The sequence below is a fragment of the Phasianus colchicus genome, chromosome 4 (assembly GCF_987193195.1).
Source record: "Phasianus colchicus chromosome 4, bPhaCol1.hap1.1, whole genome shotgun sequence".
Taxonomy (NCBI): domain Eukaryota; kingdom Metazoa; phylum Chordata; class Aves; order Galliformes; family Phasianidae; genus Phasianus; species Phasianus colchicus.
Genome location: NC_143439.1, coordinates 67143881 through 67166620, shown reverse-complemented (window position 1 = coordinate 67166620; position 22740 = coordinate 67143881). Strand labels below are relative to the sequence as shown.

Sequence of the window (22740 nt, the reverse complement as noted above, 5' to 3'; positions counted from 1 at the left end):
GCCCACAGGCATACAAGACACTTCTTGGTACCTTGTCTATTGGTCAACCAGACATAGATATCACTGGCAAGAAGTGATGTCATCACAAGGAAGTGATGGAAAAAAATTAGGACAGAGCCAATTAAAAATTTAACTGAGGACTGCAGGACTTGCGCAGAGAGAAACTGGCTTTCATTAAGAATGTAAATAATTTTATAGCAGGTTTCTTGCTTTGATTTTTTAATGCTTGTGGTAGAAAATGATGTTGCTTTTGCCAAGAGCTTTTCTGCTGTGAGCTCTCAGGAGATTTTCAGGACTCTCCCCGCTGGTCCATGCTCTCAAACTGGTGGCACTGGAAACAATCCTTGGGGATGTATCACATTCACATATCACATTCCCCATGTCTGGAGGTGCAACAGGTGGTGTTACCTAACAGCATGACTTTGTGTCAAGCTCAATATTTATTCCTTCTTGTGGAAGAGGCTGGGTGGGGCCTCATTGCTGGGTTCAGGCATGACTTGAATCTTTTGGTTTTTGAGGGCAGCTTCCCTCATCTTGTAGTACATGAACTCATTCTGCTGGAACATGCGCAGCTCCATCTCCGTCTGGACACGCATGACCTGAGGGACACAACAGATTAAAGACCTGTGATGCAGGAGATCTCAAAGCAAGTGAAAAACACACTAAAACGAGGCCTGTCCATCAGGGATATTCTGAGCCATGTAGACTGATTCCTCTTGCTCCAGGTGTCCAAGCAGTAGAACCAAGGCTGACTGGACAGAAATAGCATTTACTTTCTCAGAGCTGGTTGCCTGTGACCTATGAAGGTGAATAAGGCATCAGTCCTTTCTGCACCCACCCCTTCTGCAGGTTCTTGGGAAACCTCATCCCTGGATTCATTATGAACAATCATTTGTAGTACTGCATTATGACATTATGTAGTACTGCATTATGCATTATGTTCAGAAGGGATTTAAGGAAATCTTTTTACACCTGTCTGTAAGTTCCTTCTACCTTTGGTTTAGTAGCACAGAGATCAAAGATCCACTATTTTCATCCTGAAGAAAGTGAAAAGGGAAATACAGAAATGAAGGTGCTGGAGTCTTACCCTATGAGATGTAAAGAGGCAAACAGTCAAGAGACTATTTTACTTTAGGCACAAGACAGTCATTCTTCTGATAATATAAAATTGCACTAAGATTATAGCTCTGCTGTTAGGGGGACAAACATCAATAAAGGATTCAATTTGGCACTGTGTAAGTTTTTTGGCTACTAAAGGAGAATAAAAGCCAGTAGGCCATATTCAGTGAATTAAAGGGTAAAGAAATGATCAGCCCTTAGATGCAGTCATATATAGTTCATCCGAGCTCAACATGTGTGATTCTCCTGGGATCTGCAGCTCTTGACCTTAAGCTAGGAAATACACGTATCAGTCATTTGAGAAAAAAATAAACTGCAGCCCAGAAGGACTAGGGAGTGGTAAATAAAGAAGAATGGTCATCAATACAAGACTAAGAATATTGGTTGATAAGCTAGGAGCAAGTTCATCATGTGTAATTTGATACCAAATTGGAATGCCATCCATTTGAGAGCAATGAGGTCAGGCTGTTTGAAGGATGGGAGGCTCTGCCCTTGGGCTCAATGGTTTCAAAAAAAGATTCAGGGGCTCAATGGCTATTTTTAAAGCATGTACTGGTGCAGAATAAAAGACGTTTTTCAGGGATGAAAATTTCCCATAGGAAGGAATGTGCATTATCCAACAGACTAATATGACCTAGAGAAAAGGATGGCACTAGTAAGAAGCAGCCATAACTTGACCTATCTCTCTTACAGATGGGTCGTTCCTACAGACTTAATGTAACCTCATTCAGGCAGATAACAGAGGCGAGAAGGGAGATTGTGACACCTACCTCCAAGTCTTTGGTAATTGGGTGGGAAGGTCCATGCGTTATCAGGAGAATGGCATAGGCTTTACAGATCATGCTGTGTCCAGCTTCAATGAGGCCAGCATGCCAGTGGGTCACTCCTGCTCGCATCACAGCCATCCCCAGCTGTGCATTGTTAGGATGGTATATTTTCCTGGAAAAGCATTGAGTAATTTTAGTTCAGGAAAGATCTCAATTCCCAAATGTTTGTCAATGATGTGACATATTTTCCAAAGAGCAAACTGTTTACTCAGTTGAAGATTCTATTGAATTTGTTGCCAGGAAATGTGCAGACCCACTAGGGGCACGAGGACATGGGTTACACAAGGACACAAGGTGTTGTGAAAGAGAATGAACAGCACTGCAGACAGTGTGAGCTGAACACCTGGGTTGGAGACCTGATCATACAGCCTAGATGTCATCAACTTCACAGATGTAATGATGTGCCTAAATTGAAAAGGCAACAATCATCAACGTCTCATTAGCTAAGGCCACGTATTACTCAAGAGTGAAGGGATATCTTGAGTGACAGTCATTTGACACAGCTCCTCTTTTCTCTGCAACTTATCTTTCCTGCAGGTTGCAGGAGAGCAGGCCAAGTCCTGCAGCGATGATCTCTCTGTCCTACACTCAGGCTCTGTGCTTTGCTACTAGGGCAACCCTGAGATGCTTCTGACCAAACCAAAGAGGCTAATGAAAGATGATCCAAACTACTTGGCATTTACAGTTAAGTAATTCAAGGTATTTGAAACCATTTAGGAATGAATTCCTCTCTGTCTGGTGATCAGATCAAAATCTTAATGCCACCACTTCTGTTCTGATGGGAGCAGACTAAGAAAATAACTTCTGTAGCATACTGCCTAACACTGCATAACCACAGAGAACTGCCAAAAACAGAGCAGAGCCATACATGTAGCCGTCCACCATCCTCTTGGCATAATCAGCTGCTTCTTCAAACATCTGGAGGTAGGAGAGGACCTCAGAGGCAATGCTGAGGATCCTCAGGAGGTAGATGTTTGTGTCTCCCAACACAGGCTCTTGTTTCTTCAGGCACTCACGACACAGTTTCACAACCTACATCCAGAAAGCAGGGAGAAGGAGGAGAAAGTCAGAGTACCACAAGCCCTGAAGCTCCCACTCCTGAGCCTTGTGTGGTCCATACCAGTCCTAGAGACCAAGTCAGACTGCATGAAGTTTGGATAGGATATGCTTTTATATGTCAAGAAGCATCAGTCTAGCTAAATGATTCATGCTCAAATCTTCCTCTACCAGGGTTAGTTTCATAAAGTAAGCAAGGAAGAAGTGATTATGCCCCTCCTTCCATCCACCCAACCTGCTATAAGCATCCTGATGCAAAGAATGCTCCTAATCTCCCTGTGAAGGTGGAGACATGAATATTCTCATTCCCACTTGCTTGTCTGTGTCAGCTTTTGTGATCTGAACTGCCGAGAGGACAGGATGCACGTGGAGACATTCAGATTATGGAAATGGAACTTTGTTTCACCCATAAATTTTTGACATAGGTGGGACAAGACCTAATTCCACTGGCACCACATACACAGCAAGAGAGCAAGAGCACAGGGACTCACTTCATGGTAAGTTCCCTCCAGGCGGGCCTTGTTGATCTTCTCCAGCGTGTCCTTGGAGAACTGGATAACTTCCTTCACTGTCTCTGCGGAAGGCTGGGGACAAAGTTAGGAAAATTGGTGAGAAATATCCACCACCTGACATCCAGGCACTATACACATCCAAGCACGCCTAATGAAAAAATAACCAGCCCCTAATTAGCCACCTCCTCTTCCTCCATTTATTGCTGAAGTTTAATACAATTATATCCAGTACCATCACTCATCCTCTGCTTTTCCAAGCTGTTTGAATTTGCATTTTCAAACAATTCTAGCTATCACAACCTTCCTTTTGATAAATGGAAAATCTGAACTCAGGCCACAACTGCCTCGTTCTGGGAACTTGCAGGAAGAGCCTGGTCAGGAGACACATGACCAAGACAGAATACAGACACGTGGCCAGCAGACAGGAAGCAGAGACACAAAGATGCAATGAAGAATGCAGAGATTTGGACTTACAGTGCAGGACAGCTCCACTGTCTTTTTGCCATACTTGGTTGATGGGATTTTTGAGGAGTCAGATTTAACTAGTTCAGAAAAGCTCTTGAAAATTTAGCATGGAAGAAAAAACAGTTGCATTTCAGAGCTATATGTCCCATATGTACATGGTTATGTATGTTATGATGTTATGATGGATTATTACATATTATCAGACAGAAACTGTCACAGTCAGATTTCAGCAGCTGTCTGAGCAGCACACAGGATGTCCTAATGGCAAGAGCACATTCATTCAAAGGCAGTGTTAATATCACTAGCTGTCTGAGTAAAGACTCCCAGAACAGCCACTTCAACAGCACTTCCACAGGAGCTTTATCTAATAAAATTCTCTCCTGCATTTACTAAACCCTAATCCTGTTGCCATCATAAACAATGGGAGCTTTGCTACTATTTGGAAGAGGTGATGGACCAGAGGCCAGAGCGGCTGTTGAGGATGTAATCTGTCCATCTCACATTTATTCATAGAGCATTTTCCACACAGCTGTGAGTGCTGCTGCTGTCAGGCAAGTGAGCCTGAATTCAGGGAATGCAATACAGCTGATGTGCTTTGAGGGTGAGGTCAGCCCGGATACTCATTGTCTGTGGATGGAGGGTATTTATAATAGCTGAAATCATATCTCATGTAAAGATACCAGGAGGCTTCTTCTATGCCAGCAATTCAAATAGTGGAGCGCATTTCCCCCAAAGTGCACACTGCAGAACATATGGAGTGTTCACAATAAGGAGATGGTGCATGTCAATGCTTGATAGCAGGTTTTGAATGAGAGATGAGATTTTTTATGCAGCCCACTGCAGGAGCAATTTGAAAATACTTCTATAGGAAATCAGATGAAAATGCTTCTGTATCTGGGACAGCTACTGGGAGCTTCACTAGCCAGAATTAGCTTTAAAATGAAGCTTGATAGTTTAGCAATGGAATTATTTAGTAATATCTTTTGCAACAATTTATCTTTTGTAGAGCTTACAGGAATAGAACCCCCCTTAGCTAACACTGACACAGAGGAAAAATAGATTTAAGCAATTATATCCTTGGGCACAGGAATAAAAAGAAGGAGATCTTAGAGCTATCAACGTGCTCTGAAAATAGGAGCTGGCCAAGCAACACATCCTAATGCCGACAACAAGACACAGCCTTACATCCTTCTACTTGATAAGTTGTCAGATTTCCCAGCAAAACACAGACGACTGAAAAATGAATGGCCCAACACACTAATTCTTCCTAGTAGGTCTGCCCAAGCAACCAGGCACAAATGGCAGAGCATAGAACAAATTCACTCTCATCAGCCAGTGCAAGGAGGGTCTGATGAGTGGATTCCCAGGTTCCCAGAGCCAACATGATGGTACATCTTTACAAACTGTACAGCTTACGTAGTGCCAGTTGGTCCTGTTCTCATGGACTACTATATATATATACATATATACATGATATAGTATTTTCTGTTCTGCTGTTGTTCAAAACTTTGATTCCACTCAGTTCCTGTAAAAAAGTCCAATTTAAATACTTGCATTTTTCCCAGTAAGAGACCTCATTTTCTAATATTTTATCATTCTGCCTGTTACTGGACTGTTAGATTAGGGTTAAAGGCAACTTTTGTGGGCTTTTTAAAAATGAAAACCTGTCTGCCTGTCACATAATAGAGATTAAACTGACCGTGCATGTTTGACTTGATGTTGAGCTTAATAATGTTTCAGTCCTGGTCTCATTTTTTGCATTGGCACTGTTCAGACTGCCACAGTCTGACTCTGGCACTGTTGGGTGTCCCCAGACTGTGGAGGAGATACAGCCACCTCTGTTTGAGGGCACCACAGGACCATACCTTGTTGTCCCCCCCCTTCACTGCCAGCATCAGGTCATCTTTGATCTTTTTCTTGCAGTGCTCACAGGTGCAGTCGAAGTAATATTGCTTCTTCAACTGCTTCTGCCGCTCCTCACTCACATTGAGGAAGTCCACATAGGACACAGTCAGCTCATCTCCTGGGGAGATCTTGCTTAGTGCCCGCAGCTCAATCCTGGGTGCAAAGAAGACAAGATGTGGAATTGGAGAAGCAAATGCAGCCATGGATACATCAGGGACAAATCCTGCTATTGGAATCAGCCCTTGCCCTAAGGTACTGTTTTAGCAATGCAGAGATGTGCAGCAGTCTGGTTAGCTGAACAGTTACATCAGTTTGTCCTCCTCCCCTGCCTGGCTGGGATATGCTGAAAAGCAGGAAGAGTCCCATCCTGGGTGAATAATGGGATGAACCCAGACATAAAATCTTATTATGCTGGAGAGAATCTCACCACAAGAAAACCCCTCAATCAGAAGTACACAACAAGTCTTGTAAAATGCTGAGTTTGGACTTTGGGTCTTTTTTAAGCACAGCTTGGATACTGCTTGTAGAGCTCTGGCTAGACTCCCAGATCCTGATCTGGGCTGCTTTCAGTATCATTTTCACTCTGAGAAGTTGAGATGTGCCCTTTGGGTTTAGGATAAGAGATGCCCCAATCTGCTTCATGCATCTCTACATAAAGCCTTAGAAACAGTTGACCAGGAATAGTTTATTTTCTACATAGACCATCTGAGCTGGTGCCTAATGCAAATTCAAACATAAGGAAATCACCAGTCTGTTACTAACCCAAAACCCAGGGCAAATGCTTGCAGTGTTGACAGGCCTCTGGAAAGCCAGATTTTTGCACCTACCTTATCTCAGGCCTTTCTCTGTAAGACATCTTAAATGATGTGGACACACAAATTCCCTTGCTGTTTAACTCCAGCAAGATAAATATCTTAGTTCCTCTGGGCTGTCCCTCCATCATGGGGTCTGGATAAGCACCACAGCATGCTGCCTCCTTTAGGTCTCACCGTGAAGCCAGGACGTTTGTATCAGGTCATCTCTGTGTTTTAGAAGAAAGCTCCTGGGGGATGCTCCTGGGCAGTGAGGTACTGGCACAGGCTGCCCAGGGACTGTGGGTGTCCCATCCATGGAGATGCTCAGGGCCGGGTTGGATGAGGCCCTGGGCAGCCTGATGTGGTGGGGGTCAACCAGCCCACAGCAGGGGTTGGAACTGGACAGGCATTAAGACCCCTTCCAATCAAGCCATTCTGTGATTCTATGCCAAAATGTCTCACCAGGAGAGGGAGCTGATGACCGGAGCACTATAGGCAGGCTGGTAGCTAAAAGCACTCTGGGTCCTTAGCTTTGCTAAAGCTATTGTGAAAACTACACGTTGAGGCTGGTCTTGACTTTCTCTGGGCATTAGATCATATCAACAGCATATTGCATACTAAATTTATCACTGAACATGTCATCATAATGAAGGGCAGCTATTAGACCTGTCAGAACCATAGAAAAATGCCAACCAGAGAAAGGTCCAACCAGCTACTCCAGGAAAAAGCACACAAAAAGGAGCAATTTCCATCAAAAAGGTTTACACAGAGAAGAAACATTCCTCTTCACACTTAACAGGATCCTCATTAAAGTGAGTCATGCAACCAAAAAAGCAAGCCTTTGACTTTTATGATGCCCCTGATAACCTAAGTACCATAGGTATATTTTAAGCAGTCATCTGTGGTGACGAGGGGATTGATAACATTTCAAACAAGCCTGGACACACGTGGTATATTTTAAATCTACAGTTAGAGAGACACTGTCAGTTGATAACTTCACCAAGCTCATCCTGTGCTCTTTCCCTCCCTAGTGTCTGCCCCAGGCTCCAAGGACCTTGAGAGACGTGCACAGAGAGCACTGGGGAGCTCAAAACTCAAATGGTCCAGAAACAGCAACTCTAATTAGGAGTAAAACCCAGTTGCTCACTTTTATGGTCCTATCTGTAATGCTGTGAGTCAGTGGTAAAGAAGTATTTCATCTCTTATGTCAGGAAATTTCCTGGTTTTTTTTGGAAATGAAGTTTGAAAACAACAGTGTCCCTGTAACTGGACTGCATGTAACATACCAAGTGTATGAGCAGAGTAAAGAATTTTTACCACTTTTTTTGGCATAGTTTTCAGGGATTTCTCAAGCAAAAGAGAATGCTCACATCTGGTAACAGTGGCATCATTAAAAAGTAAAACATTTATCATGTACTATGATAAAAAAAGGATGAAACCTACATCTCACAGTGTTGCTATTGTAGACAATGCATTCACAGGGCACTGTTTGTTGCAGAAGAGACATGGACTATTTAGTATGTCAGTAATGCGACCATTTCTCATCTCGTAGTATGCAAGGTTTTATTTTGGGCTGTGTAAGATTAGCAAGACCTTGTTCTGACTTTCATGCTCTAGCTGCACTTGGGGGGGGGAGAAATGAGAAGTGGAGGGGAAATATTGAAACAGAGGAAGCCATGGGAGAGGGCAGAAAGGAAGGGAGGGAATTTACAGTCAGGGAGACATTACTGCTATTGGTTTAATTTCTACAAAATGCAGAGTTAAGTGAGGTTTGGGTTTAGTGGGGCTTTACACGGGGAGGAGTAGAAGTTCAGAAAACATAAGTGAAGTTTTCTGCAAACAGAGGGTTTTTGGAACCCCTCGGTGCTGTTTGCAGCTGTGTCATTAACAGGGCATGAGGGTGCATGGCAAGGGGAAGGACAACGCTTTCAAGAGTGACCCACCTCATCTGTGTGTGGAACATTGATCTTACAGCCTCATGACTGAAAGACAAAACAGACATCTGCAGTTTACACCGGTACAAGCACAACAAAAGAAACTGGGTGAACTGTGATCATCTTGCTTGGGGGCTCTGGAGCTCCCGATGCCTGTCACATGTCAGTCAGCATAAAGGTACAAAGAGCTCTGCTGTCCCTGTACAGCTACTGTAACCAAATCACACATCACTGGTTCACAGTGGTTTCAGGGACAGCTGTCCTAGCACTGTGATTTTAAGAGTACTGTCAGCCAGTGGATGAGTAAAATCCTCTGCTAACATTTTGCAGGGCTTGTTTTGTGCTGACGAGAAAAATCTCTGACATCAGTAGTCATGGTCTCCAAAATGCAGCTTGAAATGGGAATTAGACTGGGATATCAGCAACTGTGCTCTCTAACGAGTTTAGTGGGTCCTCAAGCCCAGCACTGTGCCTCGAGTGCTGAGAGCTCAGTTCCTGCAACAGTAGCTGCTCTTATCTCCAGGTTTCCTAGAAAAGAAACCTTGATAATTTACCTGGCCAATTAGCTAATGTAAGCACATTTATAGTCATGGTCATGGTTTAAAGCCAGCAAAAGGATTCATGCAGGAAATTCATCAGGCTGCCACGCAAGCAAAATGTCATTCCTCTACTTACCACCCAGAAACTCAGGTTTGGGGGCTACTACCCCTGCCAGCTACCTTCTCCAGCACTCAGGCTGGTCAGAGAGGCTCCTTGTCACCCCGTATGTGACCCAGGGCAACTAGCTGTACAGCCCAGGCTCCAGCTGGCTCTGGATCACAAAGGTAACCATCCTAAAGCACTTAACTTTTCTCTTTGCTCATTCCCTAGCTGCTTTATAAATACTGGTATCATTTTAGCAGGTAAAACTGGCAGTGAGAACTGGAGTGCACAAGCAATGTGTTAGTTAAAGGAGAGGAGGCTGTGGGCTTACCTTAGGCTCAGCACTGAAGTTTGCTGAACATAGGAATGTATAAAATCTTAAGACTGAGCTGAAAACATTGATAAACCACTGTGGCTGTGGAGTTCTTGGCAAGCAGTTTCCTGCAGTTAATGTCTTGCACATAATGCTGCTTGTTGGATCAGCAGCAGTTTAGGCTCATCCTGGCTTAGAAGGAGGTGGAGGGCAGAGCATCCCTCTGGCGGCTGAGCTGGGCACTAAGAGCAGCTGCCTCCACTGCCCGCTCTGCTGGGACATCCCTACAGTCTCACTGTGCTTTTCAACCTCTTCCTATCTCACACATCCTACAGATATTTTCTTGCAGGATTTGAGTGGGAAATTGAAATGCACAGCACGTTAGGGCATCCAGCACTTGCACGTGACTCTGTTTGCAGATAACAGTCACATTTCTCATTAAGAACCTATTTCTAAAGAGTTTATCAGTAATTAAAAGAGACTGCAAGCTCCCAAAGAGATCAGAGTTTGTGTTAAGGATGGCCATAAACACATCAGTGGTAGTGATACATGGCTGATTGCAAGCTTCAGTTATGAGAAACTCTTGGACTGCGGACTCAATTTAATCTTTAATAATTCATTAACTGTAAATACTCCTTAACTGCTTATGAAGCCTTAATTGAAGCTATCTAGGTAGCTACTTGCCACCCTATTTGTCTATTTTGAGTCTGATTTCAAAACTCACAAGGGAAAATTACTTGCTGGTTCATTGGATTTGAGATCAAACCCTGCTGAAAAGCTCTGTATATTTGTTTCATCTATCAGACAGCATGTTTTTAAATAACAAGAGGAAAAAACAGCTCTTCTTTAAAAAGAAAACCCTAACTTTTTGTTTCTGGACTAGAGAAGGAAATGAGAATCAATTTTCTGGGAGAGGGATCTGACACTCTGAGGTTAGCAATCTGTTATGTGCATTGACTGTTAGGATAGATCCCCACTGTGCTTGAGGAAAGCAATGTACTGCACTCACTTGCCATTGTTGAAGATGACAGTACAGTTGGGCCAGCAGTCGTGGTTGGCCTGGCAGAGGTTGGGGAAGATTCCCACACCAACGGCTTGCAGTCCTCTTTGGTCACTGAGGGTAAAGGCATTGCAGTTGATCTAGTCCCAAAAACACAGGCAGGAAGGAGCATGAAAGGAGAAAAAGTTGAATTCAGCTACATTCAGTATTTCTCAGCTGCTGCTGATTGTTCAGGAGAGGCACACCTTAGTATCCCACCTCCAAACTTTAAGGAGAAAGGAGAAGTGCCTACAAGATTATTGTAGAAAGTAACTCTAGAAATGATACATGGTGAAGGTACACTGGTCTCTTGTATGGATGACTCCCTGTGCCCAGTGGATGCTGTGTGTCCCTTGGGGAAGCTGATTTTCCATGGAGTTAATGAAGCCTGACATTCACTGACTCACAGCAGGGCTGGGGCAGAGCTGCTCAGCCTCGTGGACTTTCTCTCTCTGCACCACAAAAATTTGTAGTTAACATTTTAGGAAAGGTTATTATGAAATCTTTTCAGTATACTTTACCTATTATGTGTATATATATGCTTGCAAAAATGTAATGCATGTAATATTGTAACAGAATAATGCATATACTAAAATAGATCTGCTACATTCTCATATATTCTATTTGAAATATGTTTACTAAAAATATATTTATATGTTTTTTCTTAGCTCCTGAAGGTGCAGAGTGATGCCCAATGGGACTTGTGGTGACAATGCAACACCTGAGATTGAGAGACCCATTTGTCTGCACGTTTAGACAGACTGCAGACCTTGACCTGGCTGTGCCTCAGATTTCTCTATGTCAGTGCAGAAGGAATGCGTATGGCAAATATGGCAGTATTCAAACCACCTGTAGAAAATGCTTGTCTTGGCTATCTCAAGGATGAAGTCAGGAATCCTCAACTCATTCATTTTGGTTTGAGACTTCCCTTGGGCACTTGGCATAATCCACAGCATTAAAAGAAACCCCCTTTGCTTTCTCACCCCTTTGACATACCACTCCAAATATGTGGGAGATGTACTGCATGCCAAACTGCTGGCTCTGAGCTGGCCAGAACTCCAAGAAGCTTTCCACATCGATACGGAGGTCCTTCTTCTCCTCCTCGTCAAAGTTCTCCACGTGGTTTTGCAGGTCATCAATAGAGACCAGGCAGTTCTCTGACAGCCCACTGCCTTCTCTCTCTATCCGCCACAGGATCCGGGCTGCCAGCCTGGCCAGGAGAGATCCCAAGGTGTTAGCACCATGCAACACCAGATCCTGGTACTCGTCTACTCAGGTTCTGGTGCTCCTCCACCCAGCACAAGGACAGGGATTGAGGGGCCGCCAAAATTCATTTATCTGTGGGACACTGTGTGCAGCCAGGTCATACATGACAAGTTCAGCATCAGCTGGCTTATGGCTGGTCCTCATCCAGGAGTTTTGAAGGGAAGGAATATATAGATACAGGGATTTCCCATGGCATCTGTGTTCGAGAAGTCAAACAGAATCCCAGCCCTGGACAGCTTCTTCCATTTCTGTGGGGATTCCTATCATTTTCTTACTACGGAGCCAGGACATGAATCAAAATCAGTATATACTGGAGCATCCCTGCTTTTCCCATTGAAACTGTAAAAGGTGGCTTTTCCTCATCTCATTCAGCTGCTGTAGGGTTTTGAGTGTCTAACACCAAATAAAAGCGGGAGCACAACCTCCTCACACTGTGGGTGTTCCTCCAAGCCCCAGCCCATGAGCTCAGGGATGTTTGTGGCCTTCCCCAAACCAGTTCCCACCATCACACATCTAACTTGGGACACCCAGCTTTCTCTCACCATCCCCAAAGGGATTTCCTATCCTCTCCCAACATTCCCTGGCCTGCTGGTGCACCGGACAGCCAGGCTGTGAGCCCAGTTCCTCAGGACCCACTCTCACCTGATGTTCTCGGTGGGTGCCTTGCCGTGCTTCTTGATGGCAGAGCACTCATTTTTGTGGTTCAGCCAGGCATCTCTCTGGCAGGTTCGGTCGCAGTAGTAGGCGAACTTGCACTGGCCGCAGCGATGGAGCTTCTCTTGCCGTTTGAAGCAGGTGTGGCAGACTACGTGTGTCAGGCTGGAAGGACAGAAAGTAGGCTTATGCCTCAGTGATAGAATCATAGAGTCATAGAATCATTAAGGTTGGAACAGACTTTGAAGATCATCGAGTGCAACTCCAACACATCCCCACCATGCACACTAACCCACGTCCTTCAGTGCCACATCTACACAGTTCTTGAACTCCTCCAGGAACAGTGACTCCACCATCTCCATGGGCAGCCTGTGCAAATGCATTATCACTCTTTCAGAGAATAAATGTTTTCTAATAACTAACCTGAACCTCCCCTGGCACCACTTGAGACCAGTGCCTCTCACCCTATTGCTGTTACATGAGAGAAAAGGCCAACCCCCACCTCGTCATAACCTACTTTCAGGAAATTGCAGAGAGTAATAATGTTTCCCCTGAGCCTCCTCTTCTCTGAACTGAACCATCCCAGTTCCCTCAGCTGCTCCCCATAAGACTTGTACTCCAGATCTCTCACAGCTTTGTTGCCCTTCTATGGACACACAAGTCTTTCTAGCAGTGAGGGGCCAAAAACTGAACTAACTTGAGATATGGCCTTACCAGGGCCATATACCAGGGGACGATCACCTCCCTGCTCTGGCTGGCTACACTACTTCTGATACAATCCAGCATACCATTGATCTTCTTGGCCACCTGGGTACACTGCTGGCTCATGTTCAGACAGCTGTCATCCAGCACTCTCAGGTTGTTCTTCTTCATACAGCCTTCCAGCCACTCTGCCCCAAGCCTGTAGCATTCCATTGGGCTGTTGTGACCAAAGGGCAGGACCCAGCACATGGTCTTTTTGAACCTCATACAGCTGGCCTCAGCTAAGTGATCCAGCCTATCCAGATCCCCCTGGAAGGCCTTCCTACCCTCAGGCAGACTGACGCTTCCTCTAAACTTGTTGTCATCTGCAAACTTAGGGTAATGGCTCAACTCCACCAGGCAAGGGTCCTTTCAGCTTTCTGTCAATGAGCTCCTCCTAAACAGTATGATGGAACTTCAGACACTCTGGGAGGGTGGACAAACATCCCACCTAGCTTAATCCTCATACACTTGTCTGATGCTGTTGCTTCCCTATTTGGCTATGCCAAAGAGACAAATATTTTGTTTAAAGGAGGAAAGCAATAAAGCATTCCCCAGCTCTCAGCCCTCTTTTCTGCAGTTTGTCTGCTCCTTCTCAGAACCACTGCTGTTAACAGGATTTTCAGTCTGGTTTTGTTTTCTGTCTGGCCCATGCTGAGCAGAAAGCAGACGTCTAATGAGTCTGTCACTTACTAGAATAAGAACAATGTGAAGGCAATGAGCCAGCCTGAGTGCTTCACCTGCTTGCAAAGCCTCCGAATTTGGCTGAATTGAAACCCCTCCAGAGGGGTTCTGCATAGGGCCTGGTACAAAAAAATGAGCAGCGACCACCACAACACCTGACAGACTTAGGAGAAAATAGGTGAGAGGGGTGAGTATGGTTCTGTGTGGTCCTGGCTGCTATCTCAAGCGTTATTTAAGCACAGTCATACTATAGGGATAAAAATACACAAAAGAAATGCTCTGATAATCAGCAGACTAGAGGTGAACCACAGTAAAGAGGACTGATGGATGGAGGCAGTTATATAGGGAAACCCTGCGTTTGTGCTGCTTGAAACCAAGTCATTTTTCTTTGAAGTAAAAGCAGCTTTGCTTGACACTTCTTTCTGCCTCTGGACCTGAACTGCATCTATATGGGCAGACCTGCATTTGGTATTGTGTTGGAAATGACATAAGAAAGCCAAGAAAACATCCTCCTCCTAGGTAGGTCTCCTCATCTTGAAGTCTTCTCTTGTATGTCTTCTCCTCCCTTCATCAGACACAGCATGTCTCTTGGCTGTCTAACACCAGGTGACACCAGACTGGGTGACTTTGGGGTTCTCCTCATCCCAGGGATTCCAGAAAGATGATTAGGATGGACAAAGGGCTGAGGAACCCATTCAGTCAATCCCACACACAACTGTCCAGGGTTGAATGAAATTTCAGCTGCCCCAGGGACAGACAAGCAATACCAAACAGTTAAGGATGGAAGAAAGCTGAACCCAGAAGCGCTCATGGAGCACTGTCTGGGGTAGGACATGGGGCAGACTGACTGTAATACCAAGTTTAGGGAGCAGTATTTGTGTTTATGAACATTGTAAGATTTTATTAATAAATCCAAGAGGGATTTTGTATTCAAAAGGGCAATATGGTGCTGAGAATACAGATGATTTAGTGCTTGTTCCAGAATATGGCACCCGTGGGGATGCTATTAAACAGCGAAGTAACAAGGGCAGTGCCTGATGTGGGGATGAGCTCTGTTCTGTTTAGTCTGACATTAGCTTTAGCACTGCGCTCTTTAGGTCACTTAAAGCTGTCCTGCAAACAGGCTACTTGTGCAAATTCCTCCTTCCAGTCTAAAAGTCTGATGTGTCTCTGGTGCCAGCAGCACTAAGTGCTGCTCACCAGCTATTCCTGTTCCTCACTGTGGTTTACTGTGAGCTGGATGAGCACAGCATAGCAGGGAAACAGCTTTCAAAAGGAGAATGTTTTCTCTTTGGGGACTTCAGAAAAAGATTTCCAAAAAGCATCCTACCATTGCATATACATAACTATAACCAAGGGTGAGGAATACATCAGAGGATACTGATGAAGCCCAATTTGATATCCTCCTTCCAGGAGTGCCCACGGTCTTGGACCCCATGTGCCTTGTCCAGTTGCTCGTTTCTGTGACTTGTTTCAATGGGAAGGAGGGGGAGACCTTTTGGGATTTTCTCCTTGCTGCACCAGCAGGCTTTTTTTCCCAGCAGTTTGCTTCTCCAGGCAGCTGCACGCTCCTCTGCCTCCAGCCAGGCTCAACAGCAAGAGGGAATTAAAATTCTTACTGCTTAGACACCGCAGTCTGTTTGGGGGAAGTTCTCCTCATGGCAGAAATCTCACTGACCCCATGGAACATTATCATTGCCTCACAGCAAGAAACAGGCATGGGGAAGGAAAAAATGAGTCGACAGTCACAAGAAAAGACTGTGCCACAAGTAGGAATCACTCCCATAGTCACAGGACTGTCTTGCCTCTTCCCCCTACATAAATACATAAATATATATATATATATAAAACGTGTGCATGTTTATTTCTATCCCAGTACATTTAAAATGCTTTTTCGTTCCTCTGGCACTACTGCTTGAGCTACTGAAACCACCCACTCAGTGTGTTGGCTCAGGCAGGATGGAGAGGGCCACTGATGTAAAGCAGGTTGATCTGCAGCAGGCAACACCACGTGCAAAAATGACGTTTGGAAAATGACAGCAAGAAAATGCTGGTGCAGGGGAGCGAGCCCAGTGCAAGGCAAGCAGTCAGCATGGGGAAAGAGGGAGTGCATGTACACAGAGGGGGATGCAGCCAGCTCTATTAATGCAGATGAATAGCTGGGAGGTGGTGAAAAATGCAACACTGCGCTCTGTCAGCTGTCAAGTCAGGGGGCAGAGAGGTGCAAGAGAGATTACATTCCTTGTAAGGCAAAGGAGAGACAGAGAGTTGATAAAACCCACATGGTTGTGTTGTGCAGTGAAGCACAGAGAGATATGTCGCACAGGGAATGGGGCACCCTTCTGCTGCTTGCCTGTTTTGAGGGCAGACAGAAAGTGAATGGGCAGCTAAGAAGCTTCCCTGCACGGAGGAATGATAGGGTGGGTGTGAATGCAGTGCAGCAGAACACCAGTCCTGAAGCAATTTATCTTCCCAGCTCTCTAGAACAAAACAAAACAAAAAAACAAAACAAACCAAAAAAATGCTGGCTGCAGATAGAATTATTCAGTAATCTGAGTAGGTTGGTGGGCATAAAAAATACCTTGTTTCTCATAAAACTCTCGTGGGATCCTCAGAAATGGTTAAAAAATAAAAGAATGGATGTATTAATAATATGCCAGGCCTTCAAAGGCCTGGGCTTAACTCCTGGTGCTATAAAGAAAGATCAAAAGACACGAGTATTTGAGATCAATTGCCCAAATCTTCAACAAACAGCACTCAAGCACTGTCTGACTGCAAGCCCTTAAATTGTCCGAAAGTCCTGCAAGCTCCTGTCCTGCCAGAGAGCCAAATGCCCCGAATCTGGGTTGCCCCTTGGCCCAGGAATGGTCATTATGACAGGTTTTGATACCTGTAGGTATGCAGGTAGACAACACCAAATACACCAAAGGCTTGCAGTGGTCCACAGTCTCCCCTGCAGTCCTCTCTGCGATAGTTAAGATCCTCCAAGGACACAGGGTTAAACCCAAGTCTCTCAGCCTGTGGAAACCATCGGTTTATAAGAATTTGTCTGTGTCAGTGCTGTGTCAATGTACACTGTGGTCCCTGGGGTGACCTCTGGCGATTCATCCACCACCTCTGTGTGTTCATGTGGTGTAAACTTTGAGTCTATTTTTTTTTTTCCTTCTTAATCCTGGCCAAAAGCAAGATCTTCATTAGCACAGTGATTTCTTCAGTCCATTTCAGCCTTGCCAAGTCAGGGATTTAGAACTGACCTCGGGTGCAGATGCCACTGATTAACTCACTAAATGACTCTATGAGGAGCGTCAGGTTTCCTCGGCCTCTCCTCCAAGTGTCAGCTGAGTTGGACTCTGAGGAGCTCCTGAACTCTGCTGTTACGTGGATGAGATGTACAACCACTGCTATTCCTGGACATCACTACTGTCACAAAAGCAATGATTCAATATGCCAGCCAACTAATGCAAGAGGTGACAGTGCTGTCAACTAAACCATGACTCCCACAAGCACAGCTCTCAGTGAAAGCAAAAGAAGCAAATAGCTCTAGCGACTGCTTGGACTGGATTCAGATGGATCAGATCTGTAGGACCTGCCAGGACAGAAGGCAGAGTACTACCGCAGGAAATACACTCACCTCATCTTTGAGACATGCACAACCTAAACATCTGCCAACCATTTCCCACCCAGCCCCCAGAGCACCTCATTCACTGATTTGAAAAAGCAAGCTGACATGGCTGTACTGCAAAAGAATAGAGGAGGATTTCACTGAATAGTTAATGGAAGTGGTAGAATGATCAAAAGCCACTTGATGTGAGTTTATTCCATTCTGTACAGAATAAATGTCGCACACAGATGATACAAAGTACACCTAAGTTTACCTGCTCCATTTCTGTTCCTGGCTAGCTTGGCATCCCTCTTCACAACAGCATACAGAGAATGATAGAATAGCCTAAGAAGCAGGCAAAGTAAATGTATTTGGATCCTACCTCGCAAAGCTTCAAGCGATCTTAGCTTTCTACCACATGATACTGCTTGCTTTGACTGCTCTCAAATCCTACTAGTTAAAGAGCAAGCTCATAAAGAGAAGGTTGACAGAAATATATCAGGCTTCCCCATGCCTGTAGGAAATGTAAACTCTTACAAACTTGAGAGCTGACATACATGAGAAGGTCACATACTGTACATTGAGCCCAGGTGAAGAGAATGTCATCATCCTGAAGGTAACTGTGAGGAAAGGAGACCTGAGATCTTCAAAGAGAAAGTGAAGAGGGAGGGAAGGATTAAACATTAGTACATAAGCAGAGCATGATAGCATGCTTTAATTAGAGGTAATGGCCGACCAGGCATACACAGTGGCTTTGCAAATTGTAAAAAGATCCAGAAGGGGCAAATAATTCCTTGAGAAAATCTATTATTTCCAACCTTTTGCATCTATTTGAGGGAAAGAGAAGTTAATGCTGATTGGCATTTTCTGAGTGTTATTTGAGCTGATTACAGCAAGGCTGATTCAAACACAGATCGGAGAGTTTGTTCACACACCCAAATAGCAAAACACAGGAGATAACACTGAGATCTGCCCCTGCTCTCAATCAGTATTCACCATCTCTCCCAACAGGCGGTTCTAGTTTGGGTAGAAGCAATGGGCTTGATGCATTAGTCAGTGCCAGGAAACCACAGTGTCAAGTAACATGTTAGCTTCAATATGAGCTGGCTGATGTCTTTAGAAACCTTCTGTAGCTTCTCTTTGAGTTTCCTGTACTATTGGATCAGAGGTCTCTGGCACCATGTAAAAGCTGCTGCTCAGATGACCTTCACTGGGTTGAAAAGTACACGTCCCCATTAGCCTAAATGACTTCAGTGACTTTCAGGGGTTTGTTTCCTGAGTGGGATGCAGCCTACACGTTTGGACACCTCATCTGTGCCCTGGGTTAACTAGAGCTCCAGTCAAAACACCCAGTATGGTCCAGAAAGTAGTTCTGCTGTGGTGTTAGCCTTCCATGCACATTATTGAGCTGCGTTGACTGTAATGGGCACTTAGGGCTGGATTCATTTGCCTAGACATAGGATCCTCATGTTATTTTAAACTCTGCAGGGACTCTCATCTGCCCTGTAATGTTGTTCCAGGAGGCCTGATTCTCATAAATCCCTGTTTGTACCTGTCAGCCCTAAGAGGATGTCTCAGACAACCCAAAGTGAACTGCTAGACAAGGCTCCACATTGCCCTGTAGGAGGATCCACTTAAATTGACTGGTCTTATTTGCTCAATGGCTGGTTATAGAGTTTTTTTCAAAGAAGGTATTTTTCCTTTTGCTTTCAAAACAAAATTCTCAACACCTCCTCAAACTCATTCTCATAGCAGACATTCATACAGTGCAATTGGTGGCAGCCTCAGGTTAAAACTGCTTCTGCAATTTCTTACATCAATATGTAATTTTACAGTTTACAGCAGGTGGCTTTCCCCACTGTGTGGCAGAGTAGGGCCTCTGCATAACTTAAGTCCAAGTGTAATTTATCCTCGCTTTCTGCTGTGAAGTACTGTGTTTAACACTTTCTGTTCTTCACTAGGTCAAATGGTCATCAGCTTTTCTGGGTTTCCAGCATTTCTTCAGCACCTCCCATTGCAAACCAGTTTCATACCTGTGCACGAACACAAGCTGCTTTCCACCCTATGGTATGGCCACAAAAAGAAAACAGTGTTGTATCTCTGAAGAGCTGCTCCAATTAATCTAGAAAAGATGCCTTTACTTTGCCTGCTGTTGCCACAACACATGCAGTCACATAGAAGATCACACTGTAGGCATTACAGTATTATGGCCATCCATATAGATCACAGCACAGCCAGGTGCAGGTTTTCAGGGGTTCAACATCTACACCATGACCAGACTTCCCATAGAATGGAGCTTCTAAAGTCGTTGCAAGGTACAGACCAAATTTTCAAATTACTCTGCACTCCTTTGTTTCCATGGTCACCTTAATAGATGCAGAAAGTTGAACTCTGTGAAAAATCTCATCATCTGTTTGGTAAAACCTGAGCTGAAAAATTAAAGCTACCAGTCACTCCTATTTGAATTCCCTTTCCATAATTCACATACTCACTGCTTTCATTAAGAGACTAAGATGCTGAGTACTAGAAAGATCCAGCTATCCTTCAAGAGCAGTCAGCTCAGTGGAGTTATGTGTAACAGTTACATACCACTTGGACTGTGGTAGAAAGTACCTTCAAAACCAAAGCCCCATAAGTGTGTGAAAAACATCAGAGCAGTTTTCACAAGCAAAATGCATGTTTACGTTCTATATCAGGCTAGGATACCCCTGCTGAGCACTAACCAGCAAACATTTAGCTGGCAACATCTGCCTCAGAGAGTTTGGGAATTTCACCACTGGCACATATAAAGTACTTTGGGATGTAACATGCCACAGGAGGGTAGGAGTCAACTACTATTGCACGGGAGCGTGAAGAAGCAGCAGGGAGATAAGAATGACTGAATCCACTCCCATCCTCTGCAGTCCCACAAATGTGTTTATTTAACCACTTTGATGCTCTGGGAGTTAAATAAACACAGCCTGGGGAGGGAGGGAAGCAGAGCTCTGCCCTCCCAATGTTTCTTGGAAATCTACTCTGACTGCAGCATGCACTGCTCTCCTATATGCGCAGTGCTCACAACATTTTGTGTAGAAGAAAAAAAAGTCAATCAGCAAACAAAAGGCAAAATGTTTTCAATGCTCAAATTAGTATTTTTAATAAGGTGTATGAGAGAGTTCCTATTGTCCATAAGAACTTCTGAATAAAACACAGAATCCAGCAAGTGACACAAATGAAACTAAAATATGAAAGCTAAGAGGACAAGTCAAGGAGAGGTGGTTTTGTTACTAACCACTGTAATTGAATGCAAGGTTAAGAATTCAAGAACTTAACATTAAAAAAGAAAAAAAAAAAGACCACTTAAATTGTAAGTTTTCATAATTGTATACATTCATAAACATGTTCATTCACCACATGAAGGCAAGGAAAAAGGAGTGAAAGACATAAAAAATCTTATTCCTTGCTCTGTCCGTTTATCCTCAATTCTCTGCTGTTGCCAGATCACATACAAGCACAAATCAGCTTCAGCCGCAGCACTTAACAGGGAGGATGACCAGCATTAAAACAAAAATGTTTTGGTTTAATCTGTTCGAATCCTAGACTTCGTTAGCAGAATTGATTCAATCAGAGGTGGTTTCACTCAGCTAGTGAAAACTCAGCTTCAGAGCTGGTGCCTTCAAGGAATGCTCACAAATTTCCTAAGCCCAGAATGTCAGCTGACATGTAGCTCTTCAGTTAAAATGTTTGGGACAAATTCTATTCTCAGATACTGCATGTATATAAGTCTGGACAAATCCCATTTATATCAGAGGCTCTAGTCTAGGTTTATTCCGCAGGAAATTAACATAGAAATTGGTTCTTTGTGTCTTTTAGCTTTCAGGCTATTTAAGTGAATCTTCCACTAATATGAAGGGCAGAAGTAGTTACCCACAGCCTGCTCTGGCAGCACAGGCTGATCAAGTGTTGTTCATCCTTGAAAAAAGCAGCAGAAAAGAAAAAGGCATCTGTACCAAAATTCAGTTTCTGGCTGGATCAGTATGCAAAAAAAGTTCAAATTGCTCTTGTCTAAGAGTGAAAGTAAAAACTCGGCTTCTGTTAACTTAGCTAGTTATAAACATAAAATTACTTAAGGAAAAATAACACCACTTGCAGATCTTCCAGTTTGAAGACAGCTGCCTGTGGAGCTACACATACAGCTGGGTGGTGGCTCACATGAGCAAAGCACAGTGTAACTCACTGTTATCACGCATTATACGTTGGAGATTTCAGCAAAGTGTCTGAGAGTGCTCTCACTGAATTACATTTACTCTGCAACTCAGTGGAACGTAGTATGGGTCCAGTTTCGTGAGGCACTGAATACACACAATTTTCATTGCATTTGGCAAAAGCAGGCAGCATTGAGCACCTTGCAAGCTCACATCCTGAAAACAGATTGTGCCATATATAAAGTGAAAAAACAGCTCTGAGCCCTGGCAATGATATCACTGTAAGCTGGGAGTGCATCAGTACAAAAGTGTTTCTAACTTCCCTTCACACCCCTCTCTGATGCTGTCCAGACACTTTCAAGCTTTCACCCACCCAGCCAGATGAATTTTGCATTGAGACAACTTCTGAACTCTGTTTTACGAGTCCTTTTCTCTTACCTATCAAAAACCACAGCAGCGTAGGCTGGCTCTGCAAAGATGACATCTCCGGGCAAGAATTCCTTCTGTGCTTTCAAGCCCCTGCCTTTGCCTTCAGTCGTGAATACTTCAACTGACTCCATTACCCCTCTGGTCATTCCCAGGTACCTTGCAGTGAGACAAATCTTCCGTCACCCCTGTCAACTTCGCCTTGCCACAAGACCACGTTTATAAAAGGGCCGGCCTACCCCCACCCCCAGCTGCACCGTATCCCATAGGAGGGAGAGGGGGTGGGAGCATGAAAGGCAGGAGGAGATCTTCCACGCACTATTGCCGACCTACACAGGGCAGGGTCTTCTGCTTCCTAAGAAACCCCCTCCAAAAACCACGTTTGGAATTGTTTCTCCCAGCCACAAGCAATTGTATATGTTAGGACTCAGACTAATTTATACTCTCCCATTGGAGAGGGAATGTATTCTCTTTGCAAGGGTATTTTTAGCAACCACATGCTTCTGTCTCTCAGGAAGCAACAGCTGAGACAGTGGGATAGGGAGTGCTGGTATGTGTATTTTTGACCCCTTCCACTG

General features: G+C 44.3%; 1 protein-coding gene across 2 annotated transcripts; it reads right to left on the bottom strand.

Annotated features, from left to right (window-relative positions):
• Positions 1-202: 202 nt before the first annotated feature.
• SMYD1 (SET and MYND domain containing 1) lies at positions 203-22578 on the bottom strand. 2 transcript variants are annotated; one of them, XM_031588197.2, is made up of 10 exons: positions 22175-22578; positions 12515-12691; positions 11603-11816; positions 10577-10707; positions 8622-8660; positions 5845-6037; positions 3494-3586; positions 2815-2978; positions 1890-2058; positions 203-599 (listed from the first exon to the last, which is right to left on the bottom strand). In XM_031588197.2, exons 1-10 carry the CDS (start codon positions 22309-22311, stop codon positions 441-443), a joined length of 1476 nt encoding a protein of 491 aa, XP_031444057.2. In that variant the 5' UTR covers positions 22312-22578; the 3' UTR covers positions 203-440. The 2 variants fall into 2 exon arrangements, with proteins under 2 accessions (XP_031444057.2, XP_089995998.1); XM_090139872.1 differs by lacking the exon at positions 8622-8660.
• Positions 22579-22740: the final 162 nt, after the last annotated feature.

What these genes read in the sequence shown, in the direction of transcription:
- SMYD1 (XM_031588197.2), bottom strand. Translation starts at nt 22,311, where the DNA reads ATGACCAGAGGGGTAATGGAGTCAGTTGAAGTATTCACGACTGAAGGC. An exon ending in TGAAGGGGGGGGACAACAAG is followed by an intron (nt 3,587 to 5,844) that starts GTATGGTCCTGT and finishes CTTTGTCCCCAG; the next exon opens with CCTTCCGCAGAGACAGTGAA. An exon ending in CAATTACCAAAGACTTGGAG is followed by an intron (nt 600 to 1,889) that starts GTAGGTGTCACA and finishes TGTGTCCCTCAG; the next exon opens with GTCATGCGTGTCCAGACGGA.